The following is a 23,623-nucleotide window of genomic DNA, read 5'->3' on the forward strand; positions in this document are numbered from 1 at the left end:
TTCTAGGGCTGTGCGTTTGATATGCCGTCAGAGTTGGAGGACACGATTGAGGCAAACTGGACCGATGGCAAGTACGATACATTGGTCAAGGCCACAGAAGTACCGAAACTTCTACCTCAGTCCAGCTTCGGTGGAGGCAGAGGAGGTGGAGGCTTCCGAGGTGGTAACCGTGGAGGCGGCTTTGGCGGGGGCTTCCGTGGGGGAGACAGAAGAGGAAGGGGGAGAGGTGACTTCCGGGGAAGGGGTGGTTTTGGGGGGAGAGGGCGTGGAGGTGACAGGGGACGAGGAGGATTTGACGGGGGATTTAAACGCAAACAGAGTATATCATTTGATTCGCCACAGGGCAAGAAAATAAAATTTGAATGACCATAATCTTTCATTAATGTTTACTCATGTACAGTTTTTGTCTTGTCATGTTATTGTGTTGTCAGGGTTGTTTCTGCATTTGTTTTCAGTCAATTGTTATGAAATATTCTTAGTGCAATGTTATATACATAGTGTATATGTATGAAGAAAATAAAATTGTAAATATGATTCAGGACATATGTTTTTGTTTCCTTGATAATGGTTCTTACAAAAACTGGTGGTTGTTGGGTAGCCTGGTGGTTAAAGTGTTCACTTGTCATGCTGAAGACTGGGTTCGATTCCCCACATGGGTTCAATGTGTGAAGCCCATTTCTGGTGTCCCCTGCCATGATATTCCTGGGATATTGCTAAAGCGGTGTAAAACTAAACTCACTCACTCACTCAATACAAAAGACGTCACCTGATTTGTGAGCTGTACATTGTACACAGGACCGTGTGCTACCACATGTTTATTTCGCCAGTTTATCAGCTCTGTATGATGTAAGTTCTTGTTTGTGCTACATTGGGACCTAGCAACTGAATTGTTGGATGTATTGCAGCATCAGGGATTTAGTATGAACTGAAATAAAACATGTTTATTCTAATTCAAAATGATGTCTTAATGTTCTATGGGGATGTCTTCAATGATCCTCTGACCCTTTTCCCATTATCTGAGGGTTTTACCATGTCTCTTCCTTTTACATGCATGGTATTCAATACCGTATATTACAGTAGATAAGCTAATCAGAAGTCAGTCATCAGAAATAGAGTATCAACAAATCTGTATTGCATTACACAAGTAAATCCTGTTGTTGCATGGGATTAAAATCTTATCTTCGTAAAGAAACCTGTACATCTTGGGGTTTATCTGAAACTGGGTTATTCTGTCACAAAAACATAAACTAGGTACATCATTTGATAAAATTGATAATCCTCATCCCATTAACTGTAACCTTTTCTTCATAATGACCTTTTCTTGTGGATGTTTGTTGTCTGTGGAATGAGATTGGGTAAGACTGAATTTCCTCTGCCAGCAATAAACACAGGCAACTGGTCAACTGATTGGGTAAAACTTGTAGAAGCCTGGGTGCCTAACGGAGGAAATACGGTATATACACTTTAAGAGATAATGAGACTCGGCTACGCCTTGTAAAATATCCATGCACCATGAGAAATTTGATATCTTGTGAGATATAACTACTTCCTGGGAGACAGGTACACCTTGAGAAATATATACTGCGAGAGGTACAGATGCACTTTGAGAAGATTCTGTTCAGCATGTTTTTTCTTCTTGGCATCTTGGATAAATTTACTATTCACAACATATTCAATGTTATTATCAATATTTATTACATGAATAATACATGAATAATACTCAAATGTACATGAAAATATAATGTTGAACTTTTGGGGGGGCTGTACTCTTCTCTCCATGGATTATTATTACAACATAGATATGAAACATTCAGACCAGAAGCTAATATGTTATAGAAAACTGATGACCATGTTTGGACAGTTTAGGCCAGACCAATTTTCTTTCTTGTTTTACGGATTTTTGTCCTCAGAAAACCTAAAGGCAGGAGGGAAAAAAATATAACTCACTAGTCAAAAAACATTTTTCCTTTTAAATACTAAAAGTATTTTATTTTTGGCAATTTATGAAGTTTATATGGGGCAAAAAACAATTTAAAAATTCTATTTTTTTAAGTTTACATTTTTGGACAAGAACAACATGAGGACTTTTATTTTTGGAGCGGGGAAATTTTTTTTCTTTCTTTTTCTTGAAAAAATATGACCTGCGGATCCGTAAACAAGAAATAAAACTGGTCTGGCCTTAGAAAGGAAACTATTGTTTTATGACTGTACAGAATTAGTATTAAGTCTATCTGACTAATCATGAGCAGTCGCTAACATCCTCACTGGTACTTAATTCAAGAATGGTTTGGTCTCTTAGAACGTCAAATATATACCACTAAAAAAAGTTAAACCTCACTTGATTCTTTATTATAGTAAGTGGGTGATGTCATGATCGATTTACAATAGCAATATGAGGAAATTCCGTGGTTTTCAGCTGTATATACTGAATAAATAGTTAATATAAAACCTTTTACAATGTAAAACATCGCCATAAATTATTTCAGAATAAATTTCAAAAGATACCTTGACCATATACAATTTATATGGTCAATAATATCAAATAGCATTTAGTTATAGAAAAGGGGTTTTGAGCAAGTGGACACAGACCTGTAATATTTTTTAAATAAACGAAGCTTTCAACAGATCTTGTTGGATGACTTAACTGTCAGCATAAGAACTGCAAACTCTATATGGAAATTACACAGGTAAACACGTTTTGGAGCATTTCAGATATAACAATATTGCTATATTTCTGTAAATAATATCAATTTTCACCCAAAACTCTTCCTTTCTTTTTGTAAATACATGTACTTCAATTCTTTAACAATTTCATAGAAAGCAATTTTTTGTAAATTCAACCATCACCTCCAACAAGATGTTTTAAAATGCCTAAGATTTCTGTAGGGGCATTTCATGCGTTCCCTTTTTCAAATCACAACCAGTACATTCACTAATTAATTAATCACTGCATCAGATGCCATCCCTTTCTTTTTCTTTTTTTTAAACCTTTTTAACCTTTTAACTTTTATGAGCATTTTCGTGTCACCAAGATGAAAAGTTTATGATAGATTTCCCATGTGAGCCATGGTATTGTCTGTCATATTGTCTCCCAGACCATTTAGGACCTGGGACAGATTGCTGGATTTTTTTCAAAACCTGCCAAATTCTACTGTCAGTCAGCCTTTTAATTTGAATGTTTAAATGAAGACCTCTTGGATGTATTGTTGAATTAAAAATTATCTAAAATGAAACCTACATTGTGTATGACTGCAGGAGTTTAACTCAACAAGTCAGTCTCCCATCAAACGTATGATTACCCCCTGTAAGTCAACTTAATTTTTTTGTTATTTTTTAACTTATAAGTGAATAGCTAAATGCTTAATATAGTGATAAATGATAATAAAAGCTCCAAAAAGAGAACATAGCTATGATTGACCATTGAATTTTGAACCTGACTGACACGTTTGCAGCCTGTTGTGAACTTCACCTCACCTTGCCTTGCTGAATCAAATTCAAAGAATTGGAAATGATCTACCATTTTGACACTGATTTTAAGGGTAAAGTTTGGGGGTCGTCTTATAGACGGTAATATACGGTACAACTTATCTACTAAAACAAACACAAATGTTGGGTTTTCTCCAAATCACATTTAAAGGAGGAATGTCAAATAGGACTAAAAGCTACCAAGGACAAATTCTTCCTCTTGGGTGCGATGTAAGGTAAGAAAACATACATATCACAAATTACCTAACCCATGCTGGTTTCTTGTCACCGGTGTGTACAACACAGGTCAACTTTCGAACACTGTTCAATTTATGTACATATCACCTTTTCCCATGTTGACAGCTATATACATCACATTCCCCCGATTTATAAGCCTTTGACAGCCCAGGGGGATCCACCATGCTTGTCCCACAGTGATAACGAGTATTTTGCCTTCTACTAGTCTTTTATACAGACCAAAACAAGTACACCCAAGACAGCCCATGGAAGTCTAGATTATAACAGTGGTCTGTCATACAGACCCTGAAACAAATATTGCCCCATGCAAGTCTAGAATATGTGGCAAGTCTAGATTACCACAGTTTCTACAAATGAAAGTGTGAGCTCCTTTTATTATATTTTATGATGATACTTTAGGAACCATTTTTTTCTGCAATATATGTTCATTTCAGAAACTAGTGTTCGTCCAGCCTTCTACATGTTCCACACTTTCAGGACTGAATCAAAGTCAATATCATTCATGAGAACTTACACACATTCTTACACAATTCATGACATGAGCATGTAAGTTAGCATTTGAAACTGATGCTAAATAAATTTAAATAAAGGTAAATTAAATGTATTAAGAGGTATTGCTTTTGGAATATTCTTAAATATCAAATAAACACTTCTAAAGTGACTTCTTAAAGGTATGGCTTGTTTTCTGGTTGTACACAATACGTTTTGAAGAGTAATTGAACCTGCCAACCCACTAACATTATTTTTTGTTATGATGAATGCAAACCTGTCTGCTGACCAAAGAAACTTCCCTTCAATACCATTTACAGCAAGATATTTGTTTCACCTTTTGAACATTTCAAACATTAAGATCTGTTAGCCAAAAAATCAAATCTGATACTTAAATCTGTGTAGAATTATAGGGTCAAAATGGTTGTTTAATTTTGTGAGGAGAAAGGCGCTTTCCGGTAGCCAACTTTTAAGGATGCAAGCATTATTTCCACCCAACCCTCTGTCCTCCATATCAGGCACAGTTCCCGGAAAGTTGCTGGTCCTAATCATATGTCAGTTTATCAAATCACTACGACAGGTAGATAGCATCTGTGCTACTTGAATTATCAGTTTGTTTATTATAGCATGTCATTTTTATTTCTGTACAAGTACATTGCACACTGAAATGCAGATATCATTAGGTGATATAGATAATAGCAGTATGTCAAGTAACAGTAGAATTTTGGATATAAAAATATCATGATTGCACACATTTTTTTGTCATCACAGGTCAAATGGAATCTCATAGATGAAGAATTTCAGTATGGCCAGCATTCAATCCTCCTCCACAACGTTTTTAGTTTTTTTAATGGTGTCTTCCTTCATACAAGACACTTCATCTTGTCTTTGTCGCAGGATCATCCTGTAAGAACAGAGATGGAGACTCTGGGATTTACCAATTCTGTCTTGCCCCTGTGTCTGACAGCCGGGCTGGAATGTTCAGCAGATGTGAGTGGCCGTCACTGTCTTTCTCACATTGTTTTGGTCAGACATATTACTTCTGTACTTCTTTAAGTCCCCGTGCCTTGTGGACAAGCCTCGCAATCACTCCATCGGAGTTGACAAATCCTAAAATACAACAATTTTGATAAGTAAGATCTGAACTGAGACAAAAATATTCAAACAGTAGTCATAGAAACACAAGAAATCAATTTGTCTCCATTGTACTAATACTTATCCTGGTTGTTAGGAAAGCTATCTCAAATGCAAAGGCTCATCGCAATATCAGTTCCTGCCTGGGTCATGAAAAACTTAAACCAAAACAGATTTCAAACTGATGTTTCCTTGTAAATAACTGCAGCTCTTTGGACAATATTGAAATGTTCAAATGGTCACGGTCGCTGACTTGATCATATGTAAATTGTCTAAACAAAAGTCCATTATTTTACATGCAGCTGGAAATTTGCTGAATGCTGTGTAAAACAACAAACAAACAAAGTGTTCGAGAATTGTTAACCTAATCGGTATACATATTTCATCTTACACAAGGGAGACAAACTGTTGCCATTGAATAAAAGACTGAGCATGCACCATTGTGGCCTGGTGATTATGTGACGTATTCACTGATTAGCTGACAGTTATACACAATCTTACCCAGTATTCACGATGATCAAATCGGATAACAGATCTCACCTCTTCTGTTTCACATTCAACTGAAAATACAAAGAAAGGCTATTTAGATAGGAATGATTTATGCAAAGTAATTTCTTACAATTCAGTATTTACCCTAGAGTGAATATGTTAATACGTTTTTACACTGCTTTTACCAATATTCCAGCATAATCACAGCTGGGTATAACAGAAATGTGCTTATAACATGATATCATGTGAACTGGAAAGTGAACATGGGTCTTATGCATGACTAGCAACCTCTTTAACCACTCTTTAATCTCACTTAAATAGCCTTTTCGCAAAATATTATTACCCAAATATACCTGACATTGTACCATTAAGGCTTATTTCTGACCATTCTGGGGAGAGAACCGTGGAGGAGGATATTGTCTACTTATGGAGATGATGGGGATAAATAATTTGTCTGGTTTTACCACCCCAAAAAATTATTCATTGGTTATGCTGAACATACAATGAAGAAGTGTGAAAAGCAAAGAAAAATTGTTTTGCTGCTCATATCTGTGGAACAAAGTGTATGTGTTGAAGCACTGTAAAATGTTTGGCCTTAAACACAAATCCAAAGTCCAGAACAGGGCTCCAGATAAGGGCCATATCGGGGTATGTACTGATAAAAAATATGCACGATTCGGTAGGAAATAATTTAGAAAACGTAGCAGATACGCACCACAGCAATGGTGTACGGTCTTAAAATCATTGACATACATATATACATGAAAAAGTATTGTTTTATTGTTTATTGACCTGTTTACACAAGAGTAGCAATGTTGTGGTGCATATATGAAACAAAACACAAGATTACTGATACACCATTGAATTCCATTCAGTACTCTAAAAGTACTCTTAAGTTTTTCCAGTACTCCTATATTGAAAACATAAGGAGTACGTACTCCTGATGTTGAAAAATTATCTGGAGCCCTGCAGAATATTAAGGTATGACTAGCTCTTAACCCAAATTACACAAATACTACCCAGATGATATTGGTTCATCACAACAATAGAGTTCTCAGCAATACTTCTTGTCTATTGGTTGATACCTATCGTCATCCATGCTCATGCCAGTGACTGAACAGCATGTGGTACTTATGATATTTTCTACCATGGTACAGTGTTTCTATTTGACCTTCATTTCATGTTGGAAGTGTTGTGCAACTATCCAGATATCTTGCGTGATGAAGCAACATACTTTCACATCCAATGCTGTCTGTCAGATCTGTCATGTCGCTCCACAGCCTAGGATGACAGGTCTCCAGTTCCCAGGTGTTCACCAGCTGTAAGGTCAAGGTCAATATGAATGTCAAGGACAATGTATTTTGGTCAAGGTCATTATGACTTGATCTTAACTATTGACCTTAGATGGGAAATGTATATTTTGAAAGTGACTGATGACTGCCTTGGGTGGAAGGTTTGAGCTTGAATGCAGAAATCTATTTTTTTAATTCAAATTTCACCAATTTTTCTACCAAGGGGTATTTTGAGTACGAAAGTCTTAAGACACCAGAGTCTTAGGGATTAATCTACAATTTCAACTAAGTGACCTTGCACAGGCATACTGGAAGAAATTCAGTATTTTCTTGAAGATTTTGATTTTTTTAGATGTTTTGAAATTCAGTGCAGTGATGTAAACCTTAGCAAAAGAAAACATACCATTACTGCTCTTTTTTGTCAGTGAACTATGAGTCTACAAACTTTAACAGATTATTACTGGTTGGGAAATGTTAAATTTCTATCTTGAAATGTTTACAGAAATCTGTTACAATTGGGACCAAGCAACTGACGAAGCGACATATATTCCAGATTTTATATGTTTCACTGTCATCCACTCAACTGTAGAATTTAAATCGTCAAATAGAACCAGGCCTTTTTATATTACTTGGTTTTATGGATCCGCCGACCCACAATGTGTAGAAAATGAAAAAAAAATGAAAAATAAAAGATTGCAAATTATACCTTTCAAATATTTTATTCTCTTGTTTTATTCATTTTACCTGTGGAACAGAGAGAAAGCTAATGCCACAGGCTGCTCATCTGGCATGCTGCACCTGGCATATATGATCTACTCATGTCCATATTCCTTCTTTTTTTTTCCTTCCCTACCGACCTAATAAAAAAAAAATTTTAAATCTGTAAACAAAGTAACTAAAAAAAGGCCCTAGGTGGTTTGAGAGATGTGTTTCAAACAAATGATTGAGATTTTATTTTTTTCAAAAAAGCATACATGTGCATTGTAGAGATTGCACATAGCAATAGCATGTGTAAACAATGAAGTGAAATCTCATCAGCCTCTCACCTCAACAACCTCCTCATCAGAATAGTGGCTGCCTTCCGAGTCTGAGCTACCTGTAACAAACATACCTGCATTACAGCCACAGGAGACACACTTTACCATTACACACAAGAGAGACACTATACAGAAATAAAACAGTGACCTGAATCTTACACTACACCAATAACAGTTATCCTTCTAATAGTAATACATTTTTCCTTGTACACATTTAACAGAACAGATGAAGTTTCACACAGTTATGCATTGTCAATTGTTATTTATACATCTTTGCTGTGCACTAATGTGTTTGCCAGGCATTGTGACATCATCCTTCTGTTTTGAAGTGCAGAAAGACTTCTGTCCGTAACCCGTATGTTTTTAAAATCATTCTATGCCTAAGAATACAGGCATATGGCTTTTATAAAAAGCCTAAACCTAACCCTAAACATAAAACCAACCCTAATCTCTAAATCTAACCTTAACTCCTTGAAATAATCATAATAAATAGAATACATTTCAAGCGGGAGTTACGGACGGAACTCTTACTGATAAAACACCCTGAACCACCAAACACCCACACATAAGTCTCAGACTATTCTAGTCAAAACATGGTAAATAGTTCCTAGTCAAAACTTGGTAAATAGTTTCTCTGTCTGGCCATACCCAGTTGCACCATGTAACAATCAGTACAAACACACAGGGTTACATAATGCAGTTAATAGGTTACACTTTCAATCTACTATTTTTCAACCACATTTATATATAGTGAGATATAGTGTAGAGCAACTTCATCACTGATTTCAGGTAATAAAATGTCTGGGCTGTGTCTGCAAGTAGCACTTTAAACAATGACCCATTTTGAAGGACTGTAACTTTTGCACCTCAGGCTTATTGTCTAACTTGGGAAGTGTCTCAAGTTACATGTCAGGGATATCTTACAATCAGTAGACCAGTCAGGGCAGTCAGCTGAGTTTTCAAACAGCACCTGAGCAGATCCACATGAGCACAGAATGTGTTTTTGTCAAACAGAGATCAGGCTGCTCATACGTTACAAAGGAATGCTAAATATTTCACACTGATTGCAATTTGTACAATGTTTAAACATCAATTTTACTAGAGGATCAAGTTACTAAAAAATATTGGTATTTATCAAAGCCATTAAAATTTGTTTGTTAGATACATGTTTTTTGGTGGGTAAAAGATCAAACAAAATATGGTCGACAAGGATGTTTTAGTTGTTTTAAGGTAAATGAAATTCCCAGGGTTACCACACATAACAATATTAGTTCACAAATTAATAAACAGTATTTCTTTAATGTATAGATCTTATCACTGTCTTTTTGACATACTCACCCTCAAGACTGTGGGGTGATACGCTGCGAGCCTGAGGGCTGGGGGGTGAGGGGATGTCTTGGATCTGAAACACCCTCCCACCTGACATATGGCTGGTGGACCGGGTCTCCTTTTGTGGGGTGGCTAGAATGAAGAGGGCACAAGTCAACACCCATCATTTCTCATCTACAAAGAGAGAAACAAGACTGAATATTCTCTAATCTACAAATTAACTCAAATGCTTGTATCAATCTTTTGGAGATGTGTCATGCGCATCAAATATAAAGTAATTCTTTACAAATAATTCAATTTCATATTCATTGATTCAGATTAGATAATATTTGGGTGTGTGAGTGAGTGTATTTATATTATTCCAGGAATATCATGGTGGCAGACACCAGATATGGGCTTCACATATTGTACCCATGTGGGGAATCCAACCCACGTGACCAGAGAGCTTTAACCACCAGGCTACCCCACCACCCAGATAACATTTTGGATAATGTTATCAGTTTGGCTAACCTCGGACAAAAATAAATAAGTTCCATTTAAGTTTTCCTTTGCTTACTGGGCCACTGAAAAAGATGGATGATCAGAGTTATGGCCAGCCGGACAACATAGTAACAATTATCAAAATGGGAGCCCTATCATCAATAATATCATACATATACTATTGTAACCTAACAATGCATCTTTCTCTGTTAAGTATTACATGTCCACCAAAATGTTTCTTACCATCGCTTTCATTCAACAGTTGGTCAAAATTGGGGATGGAGGTGACAGAGACGATTCTGGGCAGGCTGTCATCACGATCTTCACTTTCCATCTTCACTTCAGTGATGGTCTGGAAAACAAATGGGTGATGGTGCAGGGATTACATTCTAATTGTTACACTTTGATAAATTGCGTAACAAACAAAACAATACAATTACTTCATTTTCAAATAAATTAATTGATGTATTTTCAACTTTGTTTATTTGTAATTCTGTCTCTTCTGACAAAAGCGCTGAAGGCACAGAGTGGTAGTAATTCTTTAGGTCTAAAACATATTCAGATTTCACACATCCACTTATTTAAGTACAAATGGCACTAAACGATTATAATCATGTTTGCATTATGAAGGTAAGCATGAAACATTCAAAACTACAAACAGCACCAAAGCCTATGAAATGCATCCAAAAATATATTATAATTAAAATGTTCCTGATTTCATCTACTGAAATGAAACATACAATATGCAGAGTGAAAGTTCTTGATGAATTTCGACAAGTACCATACTGCTGGTGATAGTTCTTGATATCCTTTGAAATGAACCACACTGAAGAGTGTTGATGACAGGTAACAAACAAAGCAGATACAACCCCAACAGGCTGATGTGTGATTAAGGTTTGTAAAAGAAATACTAGTAAGTAAAATTATACTCAGAAAAACAAAATCTGAAAAAACTGAGGGACATGCTCTTACTCACTAAACAGCTGAAAAATCTATTTGAGGCTGCCAACTGTATTTAATTTATTTGATTATTGAAGTAGACACTCTGGCAACAGTAACCAAGTGTAACAGAACACGTCAACAAATCTACCAGGAAATAGTATCTGCAATGCCCCTGTAAGCTACCTCTATTACAATAACAAAGCAATGCTAGGTCACGGTGACCTAGTACTGAGCTTGTATTGACAAACTCATTATACTCCACGCATGGTAAATTTCTGACACTCAACCAGTCTTGAATAGACATGCTGCTATGTATTTGCATGTGTTGCGCAACAACCTTGTGCAGCTGACCTCTTCCAGGAACTGTCCGTCATTCATTTACAACAAATCCATATCTGATAACGCGACTGGAAAGCTGATCAACGTTTTCAGGGAATACATGGATGTTTTGTTTGCTTACATAACACGTAAAGACAGTAAAGAAACTCAATTCCACGAAACGGCACTGCTACCGTAATTCTAAAAATAGATTTTCTGAGAATTCTGTGAATCACGAATGATTATCTTCAACCGAGACTGAGTCAAGGTTACTCAGTGTTCGCGGAAATGCACCTATGTTTCATATCGTCAATTCTAAGAATTATAGACACAAACCGAGATCTATCAACGCCCACCATTGTTCACCTGATCATGACATATATATTCACCACGTGAGTACAACTTCTAACAAACACGTCACGTAAATAGAAACAAGAGCCGTAAACGACGCCGAGGTGTACAATCATTATCTATAATCTTTGTATATCCACAGTTCTAAGATGCCTAGCGGTTAGAACAATCGGAAAAAATACATTATCAGACAATAAAGGTGATTACAATTACAAAGAAGTTTAATCCATAAAAATATTTTGGATATCAATGTACAACTTCTAAATGCCACTGAAAGACATAATAAAGGTATAGTTTTTTGATGAAAGACGTTATCCTGTCACTGCGCCATTCTAGTCTGCAACCCTCGTAATCGAACAATTTTGCATTCCGTCACAATGTAAGCAACGTCACGATGCATGTCAGTTGTCATCGCCTCGTACAGCCTCCTACAGTAAACTACTCCGTTGCATCCCGTTTCTTGGTTTGCAGTTGCTTTACGCAGCTAACGTCACTGGTGGATTCATTACGTTTATGTTTTCCGACGCTTAAAATGTCTCAATTCGACTCACAAGTTTCCAGCGACACGGTAACGTTCGCAATGTTTACATTCCCACAATGCAATCGTGGAATGTATCTTGACTACTCAGCTTCATCTGGATGTACTGATCTAAACTTACGTTGGTGGTAGAAATGCGACGTTCATCTTGCCCCATATGTTTACCTTAATCACAGACGTAATTAGAATAATTTAGTGAAGATATTTAATCCGAACGTAAACCGTCATCAAACTGTCTATCATTTGTTTTTTTCTGGTAACGTTCGTCTTAACGTAGGGGGCAGACACATCAATAGAACAGCGCGACAGTTAGCCCTGTGCGAGGATTCTTATTTTAGGTCGCCGACACCGTCGTTTGCTTTCTGCCTTAGATTAATCGTAATTATCCTTACAAAGTATTAAATTTGGCATCTTAGAAAAGAAATACAGTTCGCTCTACCACCATGTATATAGTGTAATAAAGCACACTTTCGCCCTGAACTATTATAACGTTTAAGCACGAGGACGCTTGTATTTCTTAAATCTTTGCTCTCAACTTAATGTTATCTTTCCTCCTTGTCATGGTTGTTCATTGTGTTTGTCGTTTAAAGTGGGTGGGGGTGCTGGCTGATTCTACCATGCTCTGGAATCCCATCTCGCTATGTATAGGTTTACATGCCTTATTGAGAAGGTTACAAGAGTCACATGTTATAAACGTTACAAATCGGCACAAGTCGACGATGTAGCCTTTGTCAAACGTGCAAGCTGTTCATGTCGGTTGTAATTTGTCAAACGTGAATAATGGTGAATGAAAACCGGAAATGTTTTTTAATTCTCTGCAAGAACATCTTCGAGCACTGCCTCTTGCATTACCTGCCTTACAGTACCCGAATTAACCCGAGCTTTCTGGAACCTACAAAAAGTTAGCCTTTCTAGTCAAATTCTTAGCATTTAGTGTGTAAGTATTTTGTCCTTTAGTCAGTTCGAATAATAATACAAATGTGTATTCCTCCTCTTTTCATTTTTTTCCATTTTTGTAATTTGTATTTCAGCACATGACAGCGTTCTGTTAAGTGGCTGTACTCAAACTAACTAATGTTCTGTATAGTAAACATTGCCTGGATCTAAATGCAATCATCCATTTACCTCCTCCTCCTCCTCTTCTTCCTCCGTTGAGTCACTGTCCATTCGGCTTCGCTTCCTGGAGCGAGCTGTTGGCAAAACACATATCAGTTACCAAAACGATTATGCGAGTCAAGTATAAATGACCACAAAAGCTCACAGCCATAAAATACCATATTGCTGACCATAGATCAAAACAATGTAACAATATGGTAACAATTTAACACGACCATTATTTGTAAAGGCACATCGATCTCACAAACGACTCAGTTGTACCATAAAAAAAGACATATTTAAGCCATCTATAAAAACAACAAAACATGATCCGAAGGAAAGCATGCTCAACATAATTATATTATAAACTTCGAACGAAGTTATTTAAAACACCAATCCGAATTCTGAGATGGGTCATGACACACTGCAGTTAGTAGCCCTGAAGTCGAATTGTCACCAGATGCTCACATTTCGCGGTCTTCCTCTTGCTTTCCTCTGGGGTGAGGAATCTGTACCGACGTACAGCCTGGGACCCCTTAGCCAGATGTCCGGGGACCCGCTCCACGTCGGGCAGACTGTTCAGGGCACACCGGAAGTTCGCCTTCCATCGTTTTGGATCCTTGCGCTTGTCTTTCCCCTGAATATATTTCCCTGTTAAAATAAACAAATACAATTAAAAACAAATGGAAATATTCTTTATACTTTAAATATTACAAAACTAAGAGTAGACACATTATCCTCCCTGAAGAAACCTGTGTATGGAAAACTGATGTTCACCTGGGAGAGCTGTTAGCTCCAACGCTGTTACGTATTTATCAGGGATAATCTACAACTTATATAGTCTCCCTGGTATTTATACAATAAAATAATCTCAGCAAATTCCGAGAATTTCCATTTCCAGCGGCTCATTACAATCACTTGTACCCCCTTTTTTCTCGGAAGCGGGTTCACGTTTTCTTTTCTCAGTCACTTAAGGTTTCCACAAATTCTGACGAAACTGAAAGCTGTAAAGTTTCGTTTTGCAAAATATTCTAAGAAATAAACTATTAACAATTTAAACTGTTACAAACTCTTTCTGTTCCGAATCAATTAGTCTTATCTGACAAAAAATATCAGAAATCTTTAATAATCATCGCCAAATATCAGCATTGCAGACATTCTCTTTTAACTCTGTATGTCGGTTGCGCATTCAGAAAATCAGTGCATTTTTCAGCATATATATTTGCGTTAAAAACAAACAAGCCAAGCCAGTATATATCTTCACAATCCTTCAAGCTCGTTTTTCACGGTACAAAAGCGTTATTTCCTTTTGGAGTGCTACCATCTCGCTGAGGTATACACATTGTTGACAGAACTTACTGGTATGGATGGCCCACTGTTCAAAAATACAGGCGTCCTTCTCGATAGACCACCCGTGCCTAGCCGCATGTCTCCACGGAATCTCGAATGTTGTCTTGTTTATGTCGACCCACTTCACATCTGGAACATTCCCCAAGTCGATCTGTCGTTCCAACCACGGACGCATCTTCTCCCGATCAATCGGCCGAATAGGTCGACGTCCGGCGTCGTTCGAGATGTGGCGGTTGGGTGTCATTTTCGTTTTGGGCATTTTGATCTGAAATTTGAATGAATTTGGTTTGTCTTTTTATGCAGCTTGGTCCATTACATTAACTAATAATTGAGTTATTTATATTTAATGGCGATCGTCCCTTCATCATAAGCGTGCTCACTCTATGGGCGAAATAAAGAATATTTCTAAATTCAATATAATTTTAATATCATAATGATGAATGCAGAATAATATACGTATACAAAGCAGTTTCTTATTACTGCTTCATTTGGTATGACACCTCACACATTTATTTGAAACATTTTTTAGAATTAATATAACTCAGTGGTTGATTGATGTTTATCCGATGTCCTCGTTTCACAAATACCTTCAGACCAAAACTACAAATCTGAATAGGAGACACAGTAATCATTTTGACTGGCTGTATCATTTGTCTTGTCCTTTCTTTAATGTCATGAAGATGTTAATTATATGTGGACTAGTATGTGCTTACGGTGAATATCCTTTCTTTAACGTCATGAAGTATGTGCTTACGGTGAATATTAATTTCATCGTTTTCATGGACATTTATATCCCATATAGACGCCAAGCAAAATATTGAATACGCTCATGTTTGATGGGGGTAAAAAAAGAAAACAAACGTATCTGATATCATTTATGATATCATATTTTATGTGTTTGAGTTTCAAGTTTAAAGTGTTATGACGACTGACCAGTAACGTTCGTAATTTGGGGGTCAACACCAAATTTTCAAGTACATACTAGTTATTGCCCGGTGGTATACATTTCAAACCTGTATGCTGATATCGTAATTATTTCATAAAACGGATTGCGTGCGTATTGTGGTTACTTCCACGTACTCCTAAACAACATATAACAACCGAAAATACATTTATTGAACGTAATATCATGTAGTTATTTTCGTACAGATTCACAAATAGTCTTTCCTATTAAAATCCAACGAGTGAAGAGTTTTTATGCGACTGAACAGATTATATATGTGGTTTTAGGAGTTTTCATTAATTTTCAGGTACTTCACAATAATGTATTACGAAAACACAATGGCGCATATACCTTTTCTAATCAATCCAGGGACCCTGCCCTATGAAACCGTTCATCTTGGATTTTTCCACATAAAAAGATTAACCAATAAAATATATTATGGTTATTTCATAAAATTAATTGGATATGCGAAAAAAATCGATTACACATTTTACTCAAAAATATTTCATATTTCCATTTTGCTAGATCATGCGGCTTTGATGTTTTTATTTGTTATTACATGGAAGTAAAATCATGTTTGGAAAACGTCACATGTTTCATGTATTCAAATGAAATACAAAATAAAAGAAAACAAATTGTTTTTAACTGTTCCGAGATTTGGTAGTAAGTTAGATACTTCTTTACTTTATATAACGACCTTTCAGAGCTCTTTCGTGTCAGTTCGTCAACAAAGTTATACTTCTTAGCAACTGATTTGTTCAATCCTTTTTAACCTGTTTCAACTGTGACTTTTCACGCCAACAAGAACTTATAATGGCTTCAGTCCTAAAAAATACAATATTTATCTTAAAAACTGATATCTCACAATGCAATGACACCAATTTTTCAGAGTAGGCTCGAGAATATTTTACATACAAGTTTACATAGAAGAAATTACATAAAAAGATCATATATTTTCTTTTCAAAGAACATGTTCATTACCCAACTGTGTGACAAATTATCCTTTTTTCATAACAATCCACACGTCCTCTATATTTATCATAAATATTATATAATTGATAATGTGTTATAGATATTGATGTTTATAATTAAATAACACTACACAATTTTGTTTAAACGATTTATCTTGATTTGCATGAGGTATAAGAAGGCAATGAGAACAATTTGAATGGCAGTTCGAGTTGACTTAATCTTGTCGAACTGAAATATAATAAAGAAAGAAAACCGCCTGAGATGTTTCGGTATTTTATTTGTATAAACAAATCAGGAATGTAGCATTTAATTACTGCAGATCATTTTCCTGCGTAATCAGCTCTGATTAATTGCTGAAATACTCCATTTAACAAATTTGAGTTAAATTATAAAATCTGAAAATAATTAGAAACTGCAGACCGAAACAAAAGAAAGGTATAATCTATAAAATATTTTGAATTAATTCCTTCATATAAATTATAAATTAACTTATCACACCAATAAGGACATCTCAGTGATCTTAATTGTGGTATATGTATATATATATATAGCTAGATTTAATAGAACATGTTTGTGAATTATTATCAGTATTTTGTATATCATAAATGTGTTACTTATGAATAACATTACAGATAGGTAAACCTTGAAGATGATGCATATTTCCTATATTTAAAAAAATACTACTGCAATGTTCGAAGTTATGTTTATGTATAGTCTAGAATATAACAAATACCAGACTCAATGAATTCGTGCATGTATGAAGATCATATTGGTCGCCTTTCCGTCTTTATATCATTCAATTTAAATAATTTCTATGAATGCATTTGAATCTGACATACATCTACATTAGACCAATTAAAGATGAAAAAGTACATAAAAATTTCTTACCACTCCAAACTTTAATGGCTCGCTGGTGATACTCAAACTGTGAATTCAATTCGTAAGTTTTCCAAAGTTTACAAGTTTTGCTTGCTGGGTCTCAGAAACCAGATTTCGTAGCAAATTGGTAAGATTTATTTCCAAGAAACATAATCACAATGTCGAGCATACAGAAGTTGTCCAACACTTGACATGCAGACCTCGTCAAACCTCTAAAGTTTGTAATGGCGACTCTTCTACGAATTATCTACTCCTATAGGCTCAAACATGTGTGCCTCGCTTATTGTGATTGGTTGGTGTCAGTCACGTGTTGCATATCAATTATTTCCAAGTATTGCTTCAATTCCTGCTGCTGTCCGTTTACCTTCTTGGCTTCTAAACCTACTGAGGCAATATTTCTACAGAATTTAGTATCATTGTCCAAATTGCAAATCGTTAGTTTTCAGTTACTTCTTAAACATAACAACCCCATTAAAGCACAAGAAAGTACTTGCCCATTTGGTTATTTGCTAAACATGATTGTATTGACTTATGTGATAGTGATGTTTTTATAGGGATATCGTTGTGTTTTGCACCTGAAGTTTTCAGTGTTTGGGCGACTGTTTCAATATCGTAACGTTCTGATAAAGTTTGTAGTAATTTGGTGGAATCAAGTTTTCAAGTGTATATCTTCCCTGACAGTTTAGATAGATGCAGAAAACTGAATATTTTGAGGTATGTATGTAATTTATCTCAACCTGAGCGATGAAGTTTACCTTTAGCAAATGTCACGTGTCGGACTTACCTGTGAACGTACTCTAACCAAATCAACAATAAATTCTTGCTGGTTTATGTCGAATCTTTTATATTGAGTCCAGTCGAGCAGAAACTGTATGCTGAGATTGAGAATTGAGGAGCCTAGTGATTAGAGCCTTCGCTCGTCACGCCGAAGACCCGGGTTCGATTCCCCACATGGTTAGAATGTGTGAAGCCCATTTCTGGTGTCCCCTGCCGCGATATTGCTGGAATGTGTCTAAAAGCGGCGTAAAACCATACTCACTAACTCACTGAAACGGGTCGTTTTTAGAGATGGAATTATACCTTACTTCTCTGGCAATATTCATTCAGTTGATAAAAGATGATGAACCGGATCCTAATTGTATTGGATATCCCTCAAGACTTTTTGTTTATATTGTTCAACAACAATTTAGAGAGTTTTTAATCTGTGTTTTCACAACATGCAATAACCAAACTTAACTATATATCTGGTGATTCAACGCGGACTCAAAAGCTTTAAGGAATCTGGAAATATCACTGACTGACTGAGTTTGGTTTTACGCCGCTTTTAGCAATATTCCAGCAACATCACGGCGGGGGACACCAGAAATGGGCTTCACACATTGTGCCCATGTGGGGATTCGAACCCGGGTCTTCGGCGTGACGAGCCAACGCTTTAACCACTAGGCTACCCCACCGCCCCCTGGAAATATCAGCTCTGTATAGTGTGGCTAGTTGCGCACTGGATGACACCGGCCATGAAGGCACATGGTTACTACAGCTTAAATACCATGTGGATGTGTATTGATATACTCATAAAGGTAAGTAAGTTGACACACGGCCACATCATTACATTAAAAATAAATGAATACATTGTATTTTTATTTTGAACACACACCGTGTCAATTTACTAAAAACAACGAAACCACCTATAAAGTTATAAAGTTTTAATCCTGTCATACATAACATGTGCATGTCCTTAATACAACCTGGAGCATGGTTGTGTCCGAGAATAGCTGTGTGACAGTTGTACAAGGAACAAATAAATAACACGGAACAATTAAATAACATGGAGCAGATATATCTATTTACTATTGTGCAGAGTGCTTGGTGGACGGAGACTGTATTGTCAGTATTATTGTGTGTTTAACACACTGTACCCATGTGAAGCGTGACGAGCGAACAGTGTTACCGCTGGACCACGCAACTTTCTACATTAAAGGGGTGTTTAGCTCGGACAAATTACAGTCACAGCAAGTTTGATGAAAAGAGATCCAGATGCCACAGTGTGCATGCCTGATGAAATGAGAATTTGTAGGCGAAATGAGAACATGCCGATGAAATGGTTACATGTGTATCAATGTGTAAGGGCTAGTGCGAGTCAAGGCAGCACACATTAGGATTTTATTCAGTGAATGACAAGCTACAGGCAGCACCAAATGTCAACTAAAGCTTCCATACAGTGTCCCCTTTCAGTGCTGGCGTACCCTCAACACATATAGATAACATGGGTAAATCAACTTCCTAGTATTGGATATATCAGCCAAGATAGTTTTCCTACATGCAGATAGCACAAGGTGCAGGTGGGTCATAGGTTACACATGTGTGCTTCAGGTTAGGGTAGGGTAAACAGATTTACTGGGATAGACAGAAACATATAGGGACAGATTGGGATGGGATATATAGAGAATACTACACGAGGTTTCATTACATACGAACTATACGAAACGAGTGTCCTTCCTATGGTATCTGACCGAGCGAAAGCGAGGTCAGATACTATAGGAAGGTCACGAGTTTCGTATAATTCGTATGTAATGAGACCGAATGTGGTATTTTATTTATTACCCACGTCTTACATGTATTAAATTGACAAAATAGCGTACTTTTGATATTTTTATGGTTTCAAACCGAAACCGGTTTCATAAAGAGGTTGCGGAAGAGTTTTGTACTGTAGTACAATCTTTGCATGACGTCACACTGTAATGACGTCACTGCCTTGGTAACCGACGTCACGATGCATGGCAGTTGTCATGGCCTCGTACAGCCTCCTACAGTAAACTACTCCGTAGCACCCCGTTTCTTGGTTTGCAGTTGCTTCATTCGGCTAACATCACTGGTGGAAACATTGCGTTTATGTTTTTTCGACGGATATAAGGTTTCAGTTCGACTCACAATTAATCCGCGCCACGGCAACGTTCGCAATGTTTACATTCCCACAATGCATTTAAGTTATAGAATGAATGAATTCACGTGTTTGTTCATTCTCTTCCCACAGAGGTTACTCCTGTCATATCTTCCTACGTAACCTCTGTTCTAATACGGCCCTTTCATGGTGTGAGCGTTCAAGACTCGTGATTTGAGGCAATCAGCTTTAGTTGTGCAATCAGCGACGTTGTTTCAAAAGTGATCATTCGCAAGGCCTCGGTAATTTCCGTATACTTCGAGAAAACTAAACCTCTTCCCCTGCGCGATGCGCAAACGTTTCTTCTAGACAGAACTCAGTCATGTTATGGCGGATCAGTGGCGTCTCCATCGCCCTCGTTGACAACGGACAAGCTAGCCATTAAACGTCTTGTGTGTAACATCAACACAAGTCCCCGGCAGATGGGGGATATTTGTGGCCTCACATTTGTAACACGTGTTCTGATTGGATAGAAAGAAGGGAGATAATTCGTGTTGCGATCTTTTGCCGCTAGGGGATTTTACGAGAACCGGGAAATATGGCCGTATTAGAACAGAGGTTCGTAGGAAGATATGACAAGTAACCTCTGTGGGAAGAGAATGGTGTTTGTTATGAATGAAAAAATAGTTACGTCAGAATATGACCTAATTGAGAGGTCATCGGTTATCCAATCAAATCGTTAGAATCTCAGGTCAAGTCGTTACGACACAGGTCAACGCGACACGACACTCGTGTGACGTACGAGATTAGTATGCAACTACCCATACGTTGATCACGTGGGTAATAAACAGGCATATGTTGAGATATGTTGTTGGATATACAGGCACATGTTGAGATATGTTGTTGGATATACAGGCACATGTTGAGATATGTTGTTGTGAGATATACAGCCACATATAGGGATAGTATGAGTCGGCATACAGGCACATTCGAGGATAGTATGAGTGGGATATACAGGCATATGTTGAGATATGTTGTTGTGCGATATACAGGCACATTCAGGGATAGTATGAGTGGGATATTATGAGTGGGATATACAGGCATATATAGGGATAGTATGAGTGGGATATACAGGCCCATATAGGGATAGTATGAATGGGATATACAGGCACATATAGGGATAGTATGAGTGGGATATACAGGCATATATAGGGATAGTATGAGTGGGTATACAGGCCCATACAAGGATAGTATGAGTAGGATATACAGGCACATATAAGGATAGTATGAGTGGGATATACAGACCCATACAATGATAGTATGAGTGGGATACACAGGCACATATAGGGATAGTATGAGTGGGTATACAGGCCCTTACAAGGATAGTATGAGTAGGATATACAGGCACATATAGGGATAGTGTGGGATATAAAGGCACACGTGGATGTAGTTTGAGGTAACATAAAACCGACATATATAAGCTCGAGGTCCACCAAAATAATTTATCAAAAAGAGATCTGACCAAGTCTTGCTGATAGATGACTTTCGTCTGTCGTGAACTACAATCATTCTTACTCTTCAGTCCTGGAATGGCTCATGACAGCCATCCTCAGCAGCACGAGCCTTATCTGCCACGACTGTGGGATATCATTCTCCTCCATTGTTATATCACAGACTCAAAAAATGACAACAGAGGTCATGAGGTCGGACGACATGTTTACAGTGCTGGGTCCATGCCGTAACTGTGTAAACAGCTGCCAATGCCAAGAGAACACTCACACGACCTCAGACACCACCTCCAGCAAAATCCTTCTCAAAATTAATATTTAAATTGAGTGCAGTGATCGACTGCATGGATCATGTTTCAGTGAACTGCCTCAAACCCACAGACACCCAGACCATTTGACAGTCACACTGATAGATGTTTTCTGTAACAAGTGCCAAATGATCCTATTAAACGGGTACATAGATCACGTGACATGTTTACGTCACCATGTGATCAGTAGATACATGCGAGTCTACAATAGCTGGTAGATCACGAATCTTGCTTAGCTCTGACTTTGAACCGAGAATAAAATCGATCCTCGTTCTGGGTGGATCAGGGGCATGCGCACTAACGTCTCTTGGCAAAACATGTATACATAAATATATACACATACACAACCGCGCCGGTACCAGTTGTAGCAGACGACTCGAGGATTTACACCGTAGTGCACATCAGCACCACATACACTAACAACAGTCAAACATTCAAAATGGACAAGACATTGAACTGGTGTGAGTCCACTAGAGAGGATTTAGTTCATATAAATAAACTCGTATTCAAGCGAAGGCCTACATCGAGCACACCTTGGTATAGTGCAAAGTCGTCTAGTTATTGTGCTCTTTAACTTTAAATGTGCAACTAAACTTTAACTGAAGCAAAAGGTTTTCGCACAGTATCGTCTCACGGTTTTGCCAGCACGAATGTGTCGGAAGTTAGCTTCCTAGTAGCAGTTAGTACAGAGACAAGTGTGTGGATACACTTGTTATCTAGTTCACCTATACACGGTCGTTCTTGCTGGCAACAAGTTACAAGAGCACAGAGTATCTGACGCCCATTCATAAACGCAAAGTTTACGACGATATAACCTATGTACCTATGCATTGATTCAATACAAAATATAGCAATTTTCTGGTGGCTATAACTCAATTAAATACACTGCGCTGGACAAATAATTGTCGGGTCTTTGTATATCGCTGGCCTAATATTGGGACATCTATAAATAACGTGTTCGTCTCCAAGTAAAGCACAATACATATGTGACAACTGTAACACTCAAACAAGTTTACACTTATATAATGTTTCCGTACAACGTGCACCTACCTTCAGTTGTATACAGACAAAATCGCCGCTTCTGTTGGGTGTTTGAGATCTTCGTCCCTCGCGCTATCGCTGTCTAAAGCTGCAATGGTTGCGCATTCGGTCTCCTCGCTGTTTTGCTTTGCGCAGACCGACAATGAAGCGATAAGGGGAAAACCCCGTTTTCCGGGAATTACAGCAGTTCGCGGAATAAATAGACCAGACGCGACAGCTCACTGCTCTCAAGGTCGACGTGGGCCTATATTTAGTAACGTTGGAATTTACCATTACGCATCGCGTCTGCTGTGTAAGTGGCACCGAGGTCGAAATTTGCAATATTTGCTACATATGGACCAGTATGCAATACTTTGTTGTCAATGAATATCTGTCCTATATCACCATTGTTTGCAAAATAATACAAATGACTGACATACTATCAAGATGTAATACTTCTGTGTTCTGTTTTTTGTATCACTTGCACTGGCTAGGTTTATTCTTTGTGCAAAAATGCCAGCGATGAAGCTGTACCTTCTTGGTGCAAG

General features: G+C 37.3%; 2 protein-coding genes across 3 annotated transcripts in view; one reads left to right on the forward strand and one right to left on the reverse strand.

The window, feature by feature from the left end:
* LOC124254559 (nucleolar RNA helicase 2-like) overlaps positions 1-534 on the forward strand; it is a 37,941-nt gene extending 37,407 nt beyond the window's left edge. Inside the window, 1 exon segment of the mRNA XM_046688384.1 lies at positions 7-534. Coding sequence (XP_046544340.1) covers positions 7-366 — 360 coding nt within the window. The 3' untranslated portion in view covers positions 367-534.
* A 4,440-nt stretch (positions 535-4,974) lies between these two features.
* LOC124254567 (interferon regulatory factor 1-like) lies at positions 4,975-23,241 on the reverse strand. Of its 2 annotated transcripts, none has more exons than XM_046688393.1 (10): positions 23,106-23,241; positions 14,577-14,832; positions 13,686-13,868; positions 13,248-13,312; positions 10,217-10,325; positions 9,503-9,625; positions 8,174-8,223; positions 7,070-7,154; positions 5,887-5,906; positions 4,975-5,322 (listed from the first exon to the last, which is right to left on the reverse strand). In XM_046688393.1, exons 2-10 carry the CDS (start codon positions 14,824-14,826, stop codon positions 5,299-5,301), a joined length of 909 nt encoding a protein of 302 aa, XP_046544349.1. In that variant the 5' UTR covers positions 14,827-14,832; positions 23,106-23,241; the 3' UTR covers positions 4,975-5,298. The 2 variants fall into 2 exon arrangements, with proteins under 2 accessions (XP_046544349.1, XP_046544348.1); XM_046688392.1 differs by having other exon boundaries at positions 5,848-5,906.
* Positions 23,242-23,623: the final 382 nt, after the last annotated feature.

This window comes from Haliotis rubra, unplaced genomic scaffold, assembly GCF_003918875.1.
Source record: "Haliotis rubra isolate DU_JTF1 unplaced genomic scaffold, ASM391887v1 Scf575, whole genome shotgun sequence".
Classification (NCBI taxonomy): Eukaryota; Metazoa; Mollusca; class Gastropoda; order Lepetellida; family Haliotidae; genus Haliotis; species Haliotis rubra.

Excerpts from the sequence above, each read along its gene's own strand:
- LOC124254567 (XM_046688392.1), bottom strand. The coding sequence starts at position 14,826 with ATGCCCAAAACGAAAATGACACCCAACCGCCACATCTCGAACGACGCC. Across the intron at positions 13,313-13,685 it reads CAAGAGGAAGACCGCGAAAT|CTCGCTCCAGGAAGCGAAGC; the intron begins GTGAGCATCTGG and ends TTTTGCCAACAG. Across the intron at positions 5,323-5,847 it reads TTGATCATCGTGAATACTGG|GATTTGTCAACTCCGATGGA; the intron begins GTAAGATTGTGT and ends GTTGTATTTTAG.